Raw genomic sequence first — 18,395 nt, 5'->3', positions numbered from 1 at the left:
GAGGGTGTGGAGTAGATAGATGAGAGCCAGAGGGTCAGACAGAAGGAAAACATTCAGGATAATGGGTGGGAAGCACAGGTCCAGCTGGGTGGACATGTGCCGGTGACCAACAATATCTAGATAAGACAGAATATTGTAGTGTGTGTGGCAGACCCAAGCCACATCATTATGTTACACCATTGTACCCAGTTTATATCTGTATACAAACCCCAGATCCTGCAAAAAGCCAACCTACCTCCAATGGTGGCGTATAGACCCTTTGTTCTGCAGGAATCTTCCCCTTGGTCGGCTGTTAAAGTAGTTAATTTGATTTAAAGTGCCCCTGACCTGATAGTAAGAAAAAATGCCTTTGTGGAGGTGGGCAGCCTAACCTCAAATAGTGTCTAAGTACAATGCCACATACTCAGACAAGGAGAACAGTCCAGCTCATTGCTAGATACAGTACTGAGAGAGCTGAAAAGGGGTTAATGAATATGCTGGAGGAGTTTAAGCAGCATACAATTATTTGGCACATAATCAGCCTCACAAGAGTTTTTTTTTTGTGTGTGTGTTATTTGTTGTGTTTTGTACAAGGTCATCAACCAGCTCTGAGGGCTGCAGATCACATGCAAGCAGCATTAGAAACAAAAGAATCAGAGCTGTTAGTGTAATGTACTCTCCTACATTATATACTGTTATATTGCAGCCAGTCTTACTAAGCTGGTGTTCCCTTTAGAAGTAGTATGTTACATGTTACAAAATGTTGATAATTTTCTGTTGTCCCGATCATAAAACATGTATTTATTTATGTACGCCACTTTTCTGTAATCAGCCCTCAAAGATGGCGACTGAAAGCCAACCTCTCCCTCATATCATCCACGTCTGTATTATAATTGTGACGTCTCAAAACCACGCCCTAAGCCAACACCCCTATATCCGGTTATCTAGTCCGGTGGCCATCTTAACTTCTGGCATTTCTGTCCTCCGCCCATACTGCTTAGTGTTACTGAGGGGGCGGGCACAGGACTCTCCGATAGAGTCTAACAACTGTTTTGTACATATATTAATGAATGTTATTACCTGATGGTTAGGAAAGTTAGACAAAGGTTTGTTCAAAGGAAAAGCAATGAGACTGTTTGAAGGAGTCTATTATTGTATAAGATTGTTATACGTAAGTGTCAGGAGGAGTCAGAGGGAAAAAGCGCGTTTATTAGGAATGTCAAGAGAAAAGTGATAATTGGTAAAGATCAAACGCAGAAGTTAGCAAAGCTAGCTAGTAAAGCCAAACCCATATCCATGGCTCCAGTCTGCACTCCTTATGCCCCCAATATGTAAATATTTTTTGCTAAGTGCATTGAATCCAGCATCTCTGTTGCCTTGATGTAGATTCAAATGGGGGAGGGGATAGAGGTGAATGGAAATGGGAGTAGCCAATTTTGATGTTTTAAAAAAATTTTTAAACACCGTACAAATTTTTTATTTTTGAATAAGGATGTTTTTGTTACTTATTGTGTTTGATATTTTAAATTGTGAAAGATGAAAATGTAATTGAAAGCCCAAATATTAATGAAAGTTTAAAAGTTTTCATTGTAGATTATCCCAGACTTTTTCAAAGATGGATGACACAAGACGCAAGGATATATGTGACCGCCATGCAGCGTGACGTTCTACTGCAGAAACCACTCCTGCCATAAGCTGGAGATGAGGACAATCACTGAGACATGTAAGATGGTTGGAGGTAACTGTGCAGATGTCTATATGAAGCCCACCATTATGGGTTATTGGCAAGTGAGAGATTTGTTTGGTCCCTGGGCTTACCAAAAACAAGAAAACAAAAAAACAAAAACTGTTCAAAGAAGAAGAAAAGCTGCTATAGAGCGGCTGACGCAACGTTCACACAGACAAACCCTGATGCCAAAAAGGATGATGGATCATGGATGAAGCTGCCGATGCTGTGGTTTCTGTGCTCTTCCTGAGGTAACCGTACAAAGCGTACAAGGGAATGGGGAGATGCTTCCGGTCTCTTCCTGAGGTAACCGTACATAGTGTACAGGTGGAGGGGGAGATGCTTCCGGTCTCTTCCTGAGGTAACCGTACATAGTGTACAGGTGGATGGGGAGATGTTTCCAGTCTGTTCCTGAGGTAACCGTACATAGTGTACAGGTGGAGGGGGAGATGTTTCCGGTCTCTTCCTAAGGTAACCGTACATAGTATACAGGGGGATGGGGAGATGTTTCCGGTCTCTTCCTGAGGTAACCGTACATAGTGTACAGGGGGATGGGGAGATGTTTCCGGTCTCTTCCTGAGGTAACCGTACATAGTGTACAGGTGGAGGGGGAGATGCTTCCGGTCTCTTCCTGAGGTAACCGTACATAGTGTACAGGTGGAGATGCTTCCAATCTCTTCCTGAGGTAACCGTACATAGTGTACAGGTGGAGGGAGAGATGTTTCCGGTCTCTTCCTGAGGTAACCGTACATAGTGTACAGGTGGATGGGTAGATGTGTCCGGTCTCTTCCTGAGGTAACCGTACATAGTGTACAGGGGGATGGGGAGATGTTTCCGGTCTCTTCCTGAGGTAACCGTACATAGTATACAGGTGGAGGGGGAGATGCTTCCGGTCTCTTCCTGAGGTAACCGTACATAGTGTACAGGGGGATGGGGAGATGTTTCTGGTCTCTTCCTGAGGTAACCGTACATAGTGTACAGGTGGATGGGGAGATGTTTCCGGTCTCTTCCTGAGGTAACCGTACATAGTGTACAGGTGGATGGGGAGATGTTTCCGGTCTCCTTCTAAGGTAACCGTACATAGTATACAGGGGGATGGGGAGATGTTTCCGGTCTCTTCCTGAGGTAACCGTACATAGTGTACAGGGGGATGGGGAGATGTTTCCGGCCTCTTCCTGAGGTAACCGTACATAGTGTACAGGTGGAGGGGGAGATGCTTCCAATCTCTTCCTGAGGTAACCGTACATAGTGTACAGGTGGATGGGTAGATGTGTCCGGTCTCTTCCTGAGGTAACCGTACATAGTGTACAGGGGGATGGGGAGATGTTTCCGGTCTCTTCCTGAGGTAACCGTACATAGTATACAGGTGGAGGGGGAGATGCTTCCGGTCTCTTCCTGAGGTAACCGTACATAGTGTACAGGGGGATGGGGAGATGTTTCTGGTCTCTTCCTGAGGTAACCGTACATAGTGTACAGGTGGATGGGGAGATGCTTCCGGTCTCTTCCTGAGGTAACCGTACATAGTGTACAGGTGGATGGGGAGATGTTTCCGGTCTCTTCCTGAGGTAACCGTACATAGTGTACAGGTGGAGGGGGAGATGCTTCCGGTCTCTTCCTGAGGTAACCGTACATAGTGTACAGGTGGATGGGGAGATGTTTCCGGTCTCTTCCTGAGGTAACCGTACATAGTGTACAGGGGGATGGGGAGATGTTTCCGGTCTCTTCCTGAGGTAACCGTACATAGTGTACAGGTGGATGGGGAGATGTTTCCGGTCTCTTCCTGAGGTAACCGTACATAGTGTACAGGTGGATGGGGAGATGTTTCCGGTCTTTTCCTGAGGTAACCGTACATAGTGTACAGGTGGAGGGGGAGATGTTTCCGGTCTCTTCCTGAGGTAACCATACATAGTGTACAGGGGGATGGGGAGATACTTCCGGTCTCTTCCTGAGGTAACCGTACATAGTGTAGAGGTGGAGGGGGAGATGCTTCCGGTCTCTTCCTGAGGTAACCGTACATAGTGTACAGGGGGATGGGGAGATGTTTCCAGTCTCTTCCTGAGGTAACCGTACATAGTGTACAGGGGGATGGGGAGATGTTTCCAGTCTCTTCCTGAGGTAACCGTACATAGTGTACAGGTGAATGGGGAGATGTTTCCGGTCTCTTCCTGAGGTAACCGTACATAGTATACGGGGGATGGGGAGATGTTTCCAGTCTCTTCCTGAGGTAACCGTACATAGTGTACAGGTGGAGGGGGAGATGCTTCCGGTCTCTTCCTGAGGTAACCGTACATAGTATACGGGGGATGGGGAGATGTTTCCAGTCTCTTCCTGAGGTAACCGTACATAGTGTACAGGTGAATGGGGAGATGTTTCCGGTCTCTTCCTGAGGTAACCGTACATAGTATACGGGGGATGGGGAGATGTTTCCAGTCTCTTCCTGAGGTAACCGTACATAGTGTACAGGTGAATGGGGAGATGTGGATCTGTTTGTTTTTAAGTCTTTTCCAGAGACAATCAGCAACAAGCTGTGAGACCAGCGGATGGAGAGGAGGTACAGGGTAAAGATGGCGTCAGACAGTAAGTAACTGTATTTGCCACCTGCCTTGTATCCCACTGTAAGTTATCTGACAAAACCAGCAGAAGGAAGCCATGTGTAATGTGATGTAGTATCCTCACATTGGGCGGCCCAGGGGTCAACAAATATAGCAGGGAGGGTTGTGTACGGCTGTATTATCTACACCTGCCATAACCTACTGTAAGTAACACCGTAAAGTGCCTGTCTGCATAGTCTGTCATCTTCCTGCCTGTTTCAGGGAATGTAAGTGGACGTCATCCTGCTGCCACAGGTGGCCTATATAGGTATGTCCTTGTCTGTACTGGTGTCTTCTTTACAGGTCAGCCAAAGCTATGGGAGACGACAAAGCCAATGTCTGAGGTGATACGAGTGGCCTTAAAAGAAGCTTTATAACTGAGGCCAAGAGTCCAAGCGTCTGTGAAGAGGCCTGTCAGTCAAAAGATGGGTTTAAGGTTTAAGGATCCATACCAATGCTACTAACCATTACAAAAAGGATCATATGATATATATATAAAAAAAAAAAAGAAAAAAGTTTGAAACCTTACATGATGTATAGTATATACTTTGCTGTTATTTCTATGGTGGTTATTTTATGTGTAATATGTAATGATCTCAGTGAAACAAGAGACAATTCAGTAGGATCCAAATATTATATCGGTAATAAGCGCCCAGTTACTTCATATTATTGGTCTATGTATTATACTATATGATTATGTACAGGAAGAGATGTGACCGGTCATTAGACCTGTGTGATCTAATCATAAAGACGTTTTCTAGGTACAAAATGAGGTAAAAAGAGGTGGAAATTCTGAGAATCCGGTACTGACGAGTGTGAATTCACTAATTGGTTATTATAAGTGAATCTAGTGGTTACATAGTAGGTCACATTGTGGAGATTTTATTGCATTTACCTGTTATGCTGTTTTTGGTTTATGTATCAATGAACTTTTTATTTTGCTTTTGCCATGAGATAAGATTTGCTCACATCTAAACTTTTCCTTTTCAGGAACTTTTTAAAGTTAGTTTTTGTGACTTTCCAATACCCACATGATGCCGAAATGGTAGAGTCAGGTCTGTTATATGAAGTGGATAGCTTATTGTCTGATCACTCAATGTCACAGGGAGACGTAGGAGTGACAGGAGACTAGGTTAGGTTCGAGACGGAGGATTGGCTCACCTTTAAGGCCAGTCCTACGGTAAAGGGACCTAGAGAAGGGGGCTACATCTGTAGTCAGGATTAGGGACAAATCTTAGGGACAGGAGTGATAAGACAATAAGGTTTGGTTATTTTGATAAAATCCGGAGAGGTTCAATATATACATATATTAGTTTGGGTATTGACAATACCCTTTTATTTGTTTTGCTGTAACTAAGCTGTATATTGATGTATACTGTACAGACTCACCCATTGTTTAGTATTTTCTTTCGGTTATTGCAGATCTACCTATCACATCTGCTGTAAGTTTGTTCCGCCATCTATAACTTTCAATAAAACATTTAGTACTATTTTTGTCTATCCTATGGTGATGCCCATAAACTAATGGGAGTCCTTCAGGGTCTCTTCCAAGTGGTCTTATGTATAATACTGATCTGTTAGTCAGTAAAAGTGTTTATGTGTATTCTCTCTCGTATAAAACCTCGACAAACAGGAAGAAACTTCACCCTCATATAAGTGACTAACGTTACTATGTTTTCTTTCTCTTATCGGTTCTCTTGAATCTGTGCCGCCTGGACATTTCTGGAGGTTGGATACTGGACAAGTACTCGGAGGATGAGTTCACCTGTGGTCTCTTGATCAACCTGCAGCTGAGGGTGGAGTCCTTAAAACCTCCGGCTACGACCCAACCACCAGTGATGACCCACGTCCATGCTCCACGGATATCAAATGGGGGATTGATAAGGCTAGGGGGTGTGATTTTACCTTTTTATACTGTACCTGTATGACTATATATATATATATATATAGGCCTTTGAATTAGAAGCATCAGCACATAAAAGTACAGAGTTCCTGATAGGGTTAATTTTATGATTCTAATGTCTGGGATATTCCTCTATCCTTGAGACTTCTGATACATGGAGACAATAAGGAATTTTCTAATGATGAACTATGTCTCACAAGTCCTTATCAGTTTCAAGGACATTTTCAGAAGAAACCAGACTGTTTGTTACATTTGGGCCCTGGGAATCATCCTTCATTATCAGTGCACAGAATGTATTGTTCTAACCTTCTCACACGTTATACCACCTTGACTGCGCCGAACAGGAAGCTACTGACCATCTATGAATTTGGCCTATCAGAGTGTGACATGTATGTGTCGTGTGACTTGGGACCCCGCCTGTATTGAATTTCTACATACTTTATGTGAATACACTACGCATGTGTAGTACCGCCCCATATTCTGACTATAAAATGTGATTACCATAATAAAACTTGGGCCATTATTATCCAGGCTTATAATCCTGATACATTGTCTTATCTGTGTCCGTGATTTATAAGTGACGAGTTGGTAATACTGCAGGTTACAGCTCTAGCTATCAATTGGGAACCATCCTTTATCCTGGGAGGATCTGGCTCCATAGAGTCAGATCAACATCTAAATTTAGACTTATCAATATGTTTTTCACTGTTCTTATCCCAAAGAAGCTCTTTAGCCACTCGTATAGTCGGCTGCGCTCGTTTTACTGGCAGGAAACCCCCCCTAGAATGCGCCGCCTTAGAGCGATGGAGGAATGGCTGCCCCCATCTCTACCATCATCCAGCCTCAACATTGGTTTATACCTGCTGGTAGACATTGATAGCAGTGATGCAGCCACAGCTATGGCAGGAGATATTCTCCGTTCCTATGAAAGTCTCAATAATCTTATATATGGGTATCCGCCTTCCTCCCGGGTTCTTACTCCTCTTCAGACTGTAGTAAGAGCGTCGGACTGGCCCATTAGACTAGCGGAGAATCCTCTATTGGGCCACCAGCTTTAGAACCTGCACTAACACTGACCAACATGTCTTTTCACACTGGTTCTTCATTGGTGGCCACCAGGATCATTTCCTCTGGTGGCCCCCAGATAGCCCAGTCAGAGTAAGAGCTTGGCATCCTGCCCATAAGATCCTCCCTGCTGTGTCCTTTTCTCCCCGGACTCCACAATGGTTTAATCCACACCTCCTGCACTTCTCTATCTAAAACACAACCATGGAGTGTGTGGGGGCAGACTGGTTCCAGCTGATAGAAAGGCAACAGTGACTCAAATAGCCAACCGTTACAACCAAGGTAGGCAGAAGAGCATCTCTGAACGCACAGTATGTCGAACTTTGAGGCAGATGGGCTACAGCAGCAGAAGACCACACCGGGTGCCACTCCGCTAAGCTAAGAACAGGAAACTGAGGCTACAATTTGCACAAGCTCATCGAAATTGGACAGTAGAAGATTGGAAAAACGTTGCCTGGTCTGATGAGTCTCGATTTCTGCTGCGACATTCTGATGGTAGGGTCAGAATTTGGCGTCAACAACATGAAAGCATGGATCCATCCTGCCTTGTATCAACGGTTCAGGCTGGTGGTGGTGGTGTCATGGTGGGGGGAATATTTTCTTGGCACTCTTTGGGCCCCTTGGTACCAATTGAGCATGGTTGCAACGCCACAGCCTACCTGAGTATTGTTGCTGACCATGTCCATCCCTTTATGACCACAATGGACCCAACATCTGATGGCTACTTTCAGCAGGATAATGCGCCATGTCATAAAGCTAGAATCATCTCAGACTGGTTTCTTGAACATGACAATGAGGTCACTGTACTCCAATGGCCTCCACAGTCACCAGATCTCAATCCAATAGAGCATCTTTGGGATGTGGTGGAACGGGAGATTGGCATCATGGATGTGCAGCCGCCAAATCTGCGGCAACTGTGTGATGTCATCATGTCAATATGGACCAAAATCTCTGAGGAAGCTTCCAGCACCTTGTTGTATCTATGTCACCAAGAATTGAGGCAGTTCTGAAGGTAAAAGGGGGTCCAACCCGTTACTAGCATGGTGTACCTAATAAAGTGGCCGGTGAGTGTATATATATATATATATATATATATATATAGGAGCGGCACAGAGCGGCAGTCAGTTATAAGGCAGCCGAGGAGGAGCAGCATGTAGTTACAGAGGTGCCTTGGATTAGGAGCATAATTCGTTCCAGGACGGCGCTTGTAATCCAAATCCACTCTTACACCAAAACAAATTTTCCCATAAGAAATCATAGAAATGCAGACAATTGGTTCCACACCCCAAAATAAGGATTTATTATCCTCAATAACATGTAAAACAGATGAAACAAACATTCAGAAACAGCAGAATCTGTGATATTATAAGTTACTATACAGTAATGGAGAGGATGGGAAACACAAGGGCGGACAGAGACTGCAGGGAGCAGGAAGGAATGAGCAGGACAGATGTGGGCACATACATGCAGCACTCTCTGTCCGGGGAGAGAGGGGTTACAGCTATGGAGAGATTACCTCCACAGTCCTGTCCCCTGATGTAAGCCCCAGCCTGAAGTGGATCTGCTATGATATGGAAGGTGAGGGAAACTTCCTGGGTCAGAGTACAGAGCTGTAGACCCCGCTATGCAGACCATGCCCCACCCCCACTCCCCCTCCTACCCAGTACAGGGAGCTCTTATACCAAAGCAATGCTTTTACACCAAGTCACAATTTTGAGAAACTGTGAGCTCTTATACCAAAGCGCCCTTAAACCAAGGTAACACTGTATAAGGCAGCTGGGGAGGAGCGAATTCTAGAGAAAATTAATCACATTGTTCCCTTATTATACTGTAAATTCGCTCATCTCTAATTAACACCATGCAAGAGACCGATATCACAGCGACTAAATATTATCACCGCCACTGCCACTAAATATCATCACCGCCAGAGCGACTAAATCTTATCACCGCCACAGCGACTAAATATTATCACCGCCACAGACACTAAATATTATCACCGCCACAGCGACTAAATATTATCACCGCCACAGCGACTAAATATTATCACAGCCACAGCCACTAAATATTATTACCGCCACAGCGACTAAATATTATCACCGCCGCAGCGACTAAATATTATCACCGCCACAGCGACTGAATATTATCACCGGAGGGAGAGGAGCCTAAGGTTTAGAAGAAACATTTTATTACCAATTGGTGAGAAGTTTGGAGCTGCGGTATATGATATCTGTGTTACCGCCAAATCTCCTCTGTACATGGGGAATACATAGCTGTGGTATCCGGCTTCTATCTGCTTTCTGGAGAACAGACGGGTGACTGATCATTCAGCGATCTGACTTGGCTTCTCCCGTGAGTGAGTCTTTTGATGTTTTAGAAGTTTATCGTTACGTGCAAAACATTTCCCACATTTATCACAAGAAAATGGCTTCTCTCCTGTGTGAGTTCTTTGATGTCTATGGAGATGTGATTTCTGAGTAAAACATTTTCCACATTCTGAACATGAAAATGGTTTTTTCTCTGTGTGAATTCTCTGATGTTTATCATGAGATGATTTTTTAGTAAAACATTGCCCACGTTCTGAACATAAAAGTGGTTTCTCCTCTGAGTGAATGTTTTGATGTTCAATAAGTTTATTTTTCCGCATGAAACATTTCCCACATTTATCACATGAATATGGTTTCTCTCCTGTGTGAGTTCTTTGATGTGCAGTGAGAAGTCCCTTGACAGTGAAACATTTCCCACATTTATCACATGAATATGGTTTCTCTCCTGTGTGAGTTCTTTGATGTGAATCGCGCTGTGATTTGACAGTAAAACATCTCCCACATTCTGAACAAGGAAATGGTTTCTCCCCTGTATGAATTCTTAGATGTTTAACAAGATCTGACTTATAAGTAAAACATTTCCCACATTCTAAACATGAGAACGGCTTCTCCCCTGTGTGAATTTTTTTATGTTTAATAAGCTGTGATCTCTCAGTAAAACATTTTCCACATTCTGAACATGAAAAAGGCTTTACCCCTGTGTGAATTCTTTGATGGTTAACAAGAGATGATTTCAGAATAAAACATTTATCACATTCTGAACATGAAAACGGCTTCTCCCCTGTGTGAATTTTTTCATGTTTAATAACCTGTGATCTATGAGTATAACATTTTCCACATTCTGAACATGAAAAAGGCTTTACCCCTGTATGAATTCTTTGATGGTTAACAAGATCTGACTTATAAGTAAAACATTTCCCACATTCTGAACATGAAAAAGGCTTCAACCCTGTGTGAATTCTTAAATGTTTAAAAAAACCTGACTCATGTGTAAAACATTTCCCACATTCTAGACAGGAAAATTCCTTATCTCCTGTGTGAGTTTTTCGATGTTTAGCAAGACCTGATTTACGAGCATAACATTTTCCACATTCTGAACACAAAAATTTCTTCTCTCCTGTATGAGTTGTTTGATGTTTAACAAGATCTGATTTCTGAATAAAACATTTTCCACATTCTGGACATGAAAAAGGCCTCTCCTTTTTGTGAATTCTTTGATGTTTTAAAAGATTTGATTTCTGAATAAAACATTTCTTACATTCTGAACATGAAAACGGTCTCTCCCCTGTGTGATATCTTTGATGTATAACAAAAACTTTTTTCTGAGTAAAACATTTTCCACATTCTGAACAAGAAAATGGCTTCTCTCCATGAGTTCTTTCATGTATAGTGAAATCTGATTTGTAAGCAAAACACTTTCCACATTCTGAACATGAAAATGGCTTTTCTCCTGTGTGAGTTCTGTTATGTGTAAAAAGATCTGATTTGCGAGTAAAGCCTTTCCCACATTCTGAACATGAAAATGGCTTCTCACCTGTGTGAATTGTTTGATGTCTAACAAGATCTGATTTGCGAGTAAAACCTTTCCCACATTTTGAACACGAAAATGGCTTCTCCTTATTTTGATTAATAATCTGCGATGAATCAGAATACAGATCAGATGACAGATCGTTGCTGGGAACGGCTGAGGGTAAATCTGGGGTAACAGAACATTTTCCATATGTATGATCATGTACTTTATAACCTGAATATATCAGATTTCCCTCTGATCTCCGGGTACAGTCACCTGACAATAGAGAAGAGAATAATAGTAATAACCTTAGAAATGTTTCATATATTAATGTTCTCTAGTGCAGCATCTTGTCCAGAATATGACATTATGGAACTGTCCTGTCATCCTCCATCGTGGAGCCCTCCCGTCATCCTCCATGGTACAACCCTCCCGTCCTCCTCCATCGTGGAACCCTCCCGTCCTCCTCCATCGTGGAACCCTCCCGTCCTCCTCCATCGTGGAACCCTCCCGTCCTCCTCCATCGTGGAACCCTCCCGTCATCCTCCATCGTGGAACCCTCCCGTCCCCCTCCATGGTACAACCCTCCCGTCCCCCTCCATGGTACAACCCTCCCGTTGTCGCTACCAACAACACTTATGTTGATATTGCAGTATAGCAGAGTATTCCTGTATTCCGGGCCTAGGATGGAACCTGATTATTGGATTAGTGCTGTATAATGTAATATATGTTTATTGTGATGTTTTATGTGATATCAGTGTAACTGGCAGAGAGAGGATGGGTTACACACTGTCACACACACCTAGATGTCAGGCAGCAGCACCACCAGCAGTCTCACAGAGGAGAAGGGTAAAGCTAAGTTAGTGTACTCCATATGAAATCTCAGGTGTGACAGGAAACCCATGAGTATGATGTGAGCTGTGAGAAGAAGAGTATCATATGGGGGCACAGCCGGAGAGGTGACGGGAGAGGAGGATACAGCCGGAGAGGTGACAGGAGAGGGGGGCACAGCCGGAGGGGTGACGGGAGAGGGGGGCATAGCCGGAGAGGAGAAAGAAGAGGGGGCACAGCTGAAGAGGTGATGGGAGAGGAGGGCACAGCTGGAGAGGAGGAGGGAGAGGAGGGCACAGCCGTAGAGGTGACGGGAGAGGAAGGCACAGCTGGAGAGGAGGAGGGAGAGGAGGGCACAGCCAGAGAGGTGACGGGAGAGGAGGGCACAGCCAGAGAGGTGACGGGAGAGGAGGGCACAGCCAGAGGGCTGATGGAAGAGGGGGACACATTTGAAGGGGTGATGAGAGAGGGAGGCACAGCCGGAGGGGTGACAGGAAAGGGAGGTACAGCCGGAGGGATGATGAGAGAGGGGGGCAGAGCCGGAGAACTGACGGGAGGGGAGGGCACAGCCGGAGGGGTGACGGTAGAGGAGGGCACAGCTTGAGGGGTGACGGGAGAGGAGGGCACAGCCGGAGGGGTGACCAGATTGGGGAACAATCAGAGGGAGCCCAGTGTGTGGTAGATCCGTCAGACAGGGAGACTGACACTGTAAAGAGAAAGTATAACTTTCTCGAGGAATTTTTGGAAGGACAGTTGTATATTCCTCTATTTACCCCTTTATGTCACAGACAATTATCGTTTTTGCACTTTTAGGAAGAAAATAATGTTTTTTTAAATATAAATAAATCCATTCCACAATAATCCCCCCCCCCCCTTCCAAATATTCCATATTTGTTATCGCGGCACAAGGAATCATTAATGATCACATTCCTCACATGGTGATCTGCGCAAAGCTGCTGATTACTGATCACATCCCAGGAAAGACGGAATAAAAAGTCATGAAAAAGTAAAGTGTGATACAGATAAAACAACAGATCATGGAGTGAAAAAATCCCGTACACGGCTCTATAGACCGAAAAATAAAACTTTATAGGGGTCAGAATCCAGCAATTTATATATGGGAATTTTTTACAAATGTTTCCATTTTTTAAAAGTAGTAAAATTAAATAAAAATGATACAAATTGGGAATCGATGGAATTGTACTGACTTGGGGAACATAGATAAAACGTCAGTTTTACCACATGGGGAAATGCACAAACATTAGTGATGAGTGAGTACTAAAATGCTCTGGTGCTCGTTACTCGAAACGAATATCTCCTGATACTCGAGTGCTTGTTTCAAGTAACGAACCCCATTAAAGGGAACCTGTCAACCTCAGAAATTGATGGAAACACGACGGAAATGGACAGGAAACCGCTGGGGCAGCATGTATGCATGCCTCTGAGGCTGCCTAATTGCACCATTATGCCTAATTCTGTGCAACAGCCTGGTTAAAACAGAGGTAGGCATATGGACCACCCAAAAACTCAGCCTGACACAACATGGCAGTGAGAACACAGGGAACCATTAAAACAGAGGTAGCATATCATGAACCACCCAAAAATTCAGCCTGACACAGCATGGCGGTGAGGACAGAGTGAACAAGGTAGAAGCGGTAGCCAGTGAGCCTTAAAAAATTATAGCAGACCTAGCATGGCAGTGAGCACACAGAGAACCATTAAAAGTGAGTGAGGAAGCAAGTGAGCGTCCCAAAAATTAGGCCATTCACAGCATGGCATTGAGCACACAGAGAACCATTAAAAGTGAGTGAGGAAGCAAGTGAGCCCACCCAAAAATTGGAGTGAGTCCAGGGGCTGTGATCTTTAGTGGACACGAACCCGGGTGCTGACAGCTAACTGGCTAGGCCAGCTGTCAGTCACCATCAAGGGTACACCCGGGTGGTGAGGCCCCGGCCACGGCTAGACCAAAAAAAATTAAAACCGCTGGCTGGTTGGCGGAGGCGTGATCAGCGGGCCCCCGGCAACCAGTCCCGCTCCTCTGCAGACGTAGTGTGACGTCAGAGCATGGCAGTGAGGACACAGAGAACCATTGGAAGTGATTGAGGAAGCAATTGAGCCTCCCAATAATTAGGCCAGACACTGCATGGCAGAAGAAGACTTGGCTGTTGACTGAGAATTGAAGGAAGAGGAGGAGGAGGAGAAGGAGAAAAGATAACAAGAATCTTCATGTTGAGCTGCTTTCCCCGGGAGGACAGCCAACAAGGCGGCAAGGGCAGCCACACTAGTAGTCAACATGGATGCCAGTTAAGGCCCAGCAACAAGGAGGCAAGGGCAGGCACACCAGTAGTCAACATGGATGCCAGTTAAGGCTCAGCAGTAGCCAACCAGTAGCCTTCTACCCCCAGCACCCTTTCGATTTTCAATTTGACTGTAGCAGTTGGGGTAACATTTCCTGCATAATGTAACTACTCACTTCTACCCACACCACCCTTTCGATTTTCAATTTGACTGCAGCAGTTGGGGTAACATTCCCTGCATAATGTGACTCACCACCTCTCCCCCCACCACTGTTTTGATTTTGAATTTGACTTTGATCCTTGAGGATCTGGCAATTGTCTCATGCAAAGGGATCATCACTTGAGGGTTAGTGTACTACAAATCCCAGCAATACAAAGTAGTAAGTACCCACTAGATTTGGGGGGCTGTGCGGTACAATCTGGTAGTGGCTGGACCTATACACACTCTCTGACACCCCCGTCCAATGAGCAGTGAAGGTCTATGCAGGATGTACTACAAATCCCAGCAATACAATGTAGTACAGCAGCACCACCAGCCCCAAAATCAAAAAAAGAGTACACTGAGCACTTCTTAGGGGTCTGTGTGCAACACCTAATGTCCACTTTCTGCCAGCAGCTTGTCACCACAGTGTGCTGGTGAAATCGTAGTAGCAGCACTGCAAGTCCCAGCCAGCAGTCTGTAGTAATACTATTAAAAAACGCTTTGAAGCCCTGAAAAAGGCTGTATGTTTGTATTGCTAGTATTTCCTGCCTACTGGAACGCTAAATCCTACACTGACGCTCTCCCTGAGAAGCAGCAGCTCTGTCACAGAGCACGCCTGAAGTGAGCACTGCCAGCTGCCCGTTTTATATGGCAGGGTCATCTGATCTGGCCAACCAATCGCTGCTATCGACATGTATGGGTCCCACGTGTTCGCAGGATGTACCAAAGAGGCTCCTGCATGTTTATTGGCTTAGAAATAGCGCCCAAACTTACAGGAAACGGATGTTAAGACCTCACAGGGGTCAGAAGGCGCTTTGGCCTTTTAAAGCAAATCTGTACCCCCCCCCCCCCTTTAAAAAAGAGGGAAAAAAATGAAAGTGCAAAAATTAAAATTAGCCGTGACATGAAGGGGTTAATGGGTGGACATGCCAGCATTGTGGGGGTCACACGGTAACTGGATAGGAGTCTAATAGGAGTTATTAGTATCATAGCCGCAAAATAGGGCAAATACTCCTCCCCCCCCATCAGTAGTAACAGGAGATGATGCAGATATCGGCCTCGTCCACATAGATGTATTTCATGTCCATATTATAGATGCACAGTGTGTGTTATCTCCTATAATGGTGTCACTGTATGGGGGATATACAGCAGAGAAGACTGACAGGACACAGAGCTTATAATATTCCACCAGGACACTTACCTGTACTGATGTCCTCCTTATACTGCTCATCACTGCTGTCATCTGTCTCTTCTTCTTCCTCCTGTTCTTTTATTCTTATGTCTGTAGCATTAATTGGGTTCAGATCTCTCTCTGTAGTGATGTCCTCCTTATACTGCTCATCACTGCTGTCATCTGTCTCTTCTTCTTCCTCCTCTTCTTTTATTCTTATGTCTGTAGCATTAATTGGGTTCAGATCTCTCTCTGTAGTGATGTCCTCCTTATACTGCTCATCACTGCTGTCATCTGTCTCTTCTTCCTCCTCCTCTTCTTTTATTCTTATGTCCGCAGCATTAATTGGGTTCAGATCTTTCCCTGTAGTGATGTCCTCCTTACACTGCTCATCACTTCTGTCATCTGTCTCTTCTTCTTCTTTTATTCTTATGTCTGTAGCATTAATTGGATTCAGATCTTTCCCTGTAGTGATGTCCTCCTTATACTGCTTATCACTGTTGTCATCTGTCTCTTCCTCCTCTTGTTTTACCTTGTTTGTAGCATAAGAATAGTTCAGATTCTCCTCCATAAGAATGTCCTCCATATACTGCTCATCACCGCTCACATCTGTCTCTTCTTCTTTTATCCTTATGTCTATAGCATTAATTGAGTTCAGCTCGTTCCCTGTAGTGATGTTCTCCTTATACTGCTCATCACTGCCTTCATCTGTCTCTTCTTTAACTATTATGTCTGTAGCACCAGTATAGTCCAGATCTTCCCCCTGTTTCATAAGATGTGAGAGAAATATTGTAAAAGTCATCAGACAGGAGGAGAAGTCAGGTGGGATGTACAGATCATAGGGAACATCTCCATCTACCTGATCCTGATCCTGTGGGAGAAGAGGACGGGGACATCTCTCTGGTGCTGTTCTCTTACTGGATCTGACTGGAGGGAACACATACAGAGACTGAATTCATTCTTTCCATCCAGATAATACAGAGAGGAGGTGTGTATATAGTCCTGTCTATTACCTGCTGATGGGAGGGGCTGCTGATCCTCCAGCATCACATCCTTGTACTGATCCTTGTGTCCTTCTACATACTCCCACTCCTCCATGGAGAAATAGACCGCCACGTCCTGACACCTTATAGGAACCTGACACACACAATGGTCACACAGTCATCCCCCCCACCCCTCCAGTGGTGTTACTGTATAATGTCCCAGCATTCCCAGCAGCCACAGTCTCACCTCTCCACTCAGCAGCTCCACCATCTTGTTGGTGACTTCTAGGATCTTCTCTTCCTCCATTTCCTCATGTATCAGGGGCCCCGGGATTGGGCTCAGGGTTCTTCCCCATCCTTCACCCCCAGGGGCCCCACAGCGCCCACTAGAGGACTTCTTCACTACTGTGTAATCCTGTGTATGGAGAGACACATTACTATCACTCCATCCATTCCCAGAATCCCTCACCTCTCCAGTCCTATCCATCTGTTATTCCATAGATAAGAATGATGTCATGATGACATCACTCCCAGAATCCCTCACCTCTCCAGTCCTATCCATCTGTTATTCCATAGATAAGAATGATGTCATGATGACATCACTCCCAGAATAATTCAACAAAAATAGCACGCACTACAATGCTCATGAGCACCCTCCACACTTCCGAACTCCACCAGTCCGGACAAGCAGTCCAATATATACAATGAATGTGAAGGAAAAAGTGATTGGCTCACCCTGCAGCTGCAAACTTCGGGTAATGAAACCCACTGCACTCCAATTATATGGAGCAATAAACTCACAGAGTCGATATGACTTCAGAATTCTTTTTAATTTTCTTCTATGAATAGATGCAGCATACACAAAAGAGTTACATGCTCACAGCTGATGTGACTCTGAAACCCGGACGCCCAAGTACGTCCTCCTCGTGGACGTTTCGGAGGATGCAGACTCCTCCTTCCTCATGCGCGAGGACATAAGGAAGAGGGCGGGATTATAACGAATCAACATTTAACCCTGTAAGTATCACTAGTCAGTAGTATAACATATAATATCACACAATGCTACAAATTCATTATAATACGCATGATAATTGGGTGAAACTGAAGGTAATAACTATACGTGCTAGATGTTTACAGAAATGCACTAAAACTGCACACTTCATTGAGTCCGTTAGGACTCAATGTTTCTAATTTGGAAATCCAATACGTCTCACACTGGAGTAACCGCTTGCGGTTCTCCTCTCTGTCTGCACACAGCTCAACCTGCTCCACAATTTGCCTTCGTAAATCACAGATATTATGTTGATTTTCAGAAAAGTGTCTCGCAACGGTCGTCTCACCGAACGTTCTCTGCTCCTCCTTTACTCCACTATCATGTTTAATGCCAAATCTACGTATAGCTGTCTTATGTTCGTTGAGACGAATTTTTATCGGGCGACTCGTCTGCCCGACGTACCCAAGTCCACAAGGACACTTAAGAAGATACACCACGTTCTTGTCATTACAAGTAAAAAAGCCCTTCACTGGATATTTGGTCCCTTTCCTAGGATGGCTAATATACTCTCCTTTTATGATAGCGCTACAATGTTGGCAAGATAGGCAACTGAATGTGCCTTTACGTCTGTTGGCTAAAAATGTCTGTTTAGAAATCTTTTTCTTGGCTATATGCCCTCTGATCAATTTGTTACCCACTGATTTATTTTTTCTATAGCAGAAGATCGGGTTCTCTCTAAAGATATTACTATACTTCGGGTCACTTTTTAATAAGCCCCAATGCTTCGAAACACATTTCCTGATAATATCAGCATGTCGA

At 44.4% G+C, this 18,395-nt stretch overlaps 1 protein-coding gene across 1 annotated transcript in view; it reads right to left on the bottom strand.

The window, feature by feature from the left end:
• Positions 1 to 8,551: 8,551 nt before the first annotated feature.
• LOC138786670 (uncharacterized) overlaps positions 8,552 to 18,395 on the bottom strand; it is a 29,982-nt gene continuing 20,138 nt past the window's right edge. The window contains 3 exon segments of the mRNA XM_069963647.1: positions 8,552 to 11,374; positions 15,630 to 16,362; positions 17,741 to 18,161. Coding sequence (XP_069819748.1) covers positions 9,585 to 11,374; positions 15,630 to 16,362; positions 17,741 to 18,161 — 2,944 coding nt within the window. The 3' untranslated portion in view covers positions 8,552 to 9,584.

The sequence above is a fragment of the Dendropsophus ebraccatus genome, chromosome 3 (assembly GCF_027789765.1).
Source record: "Dendropsophus ebraccatus isolate aDenEbr1 chromosome 3, aDenEbr1.pat, whole genome shotgun sequence".
NCBI lineage: Eukaryota > Metazoa > Chordata > Amphibia > Anura > Hylidae > Dendropsophus > Dendropsophus ebraccatus.
Note: the sequence above shows the minus strand (reverse complement) of the source record. Positions and strands in the feature narration are given on the sequence as shown.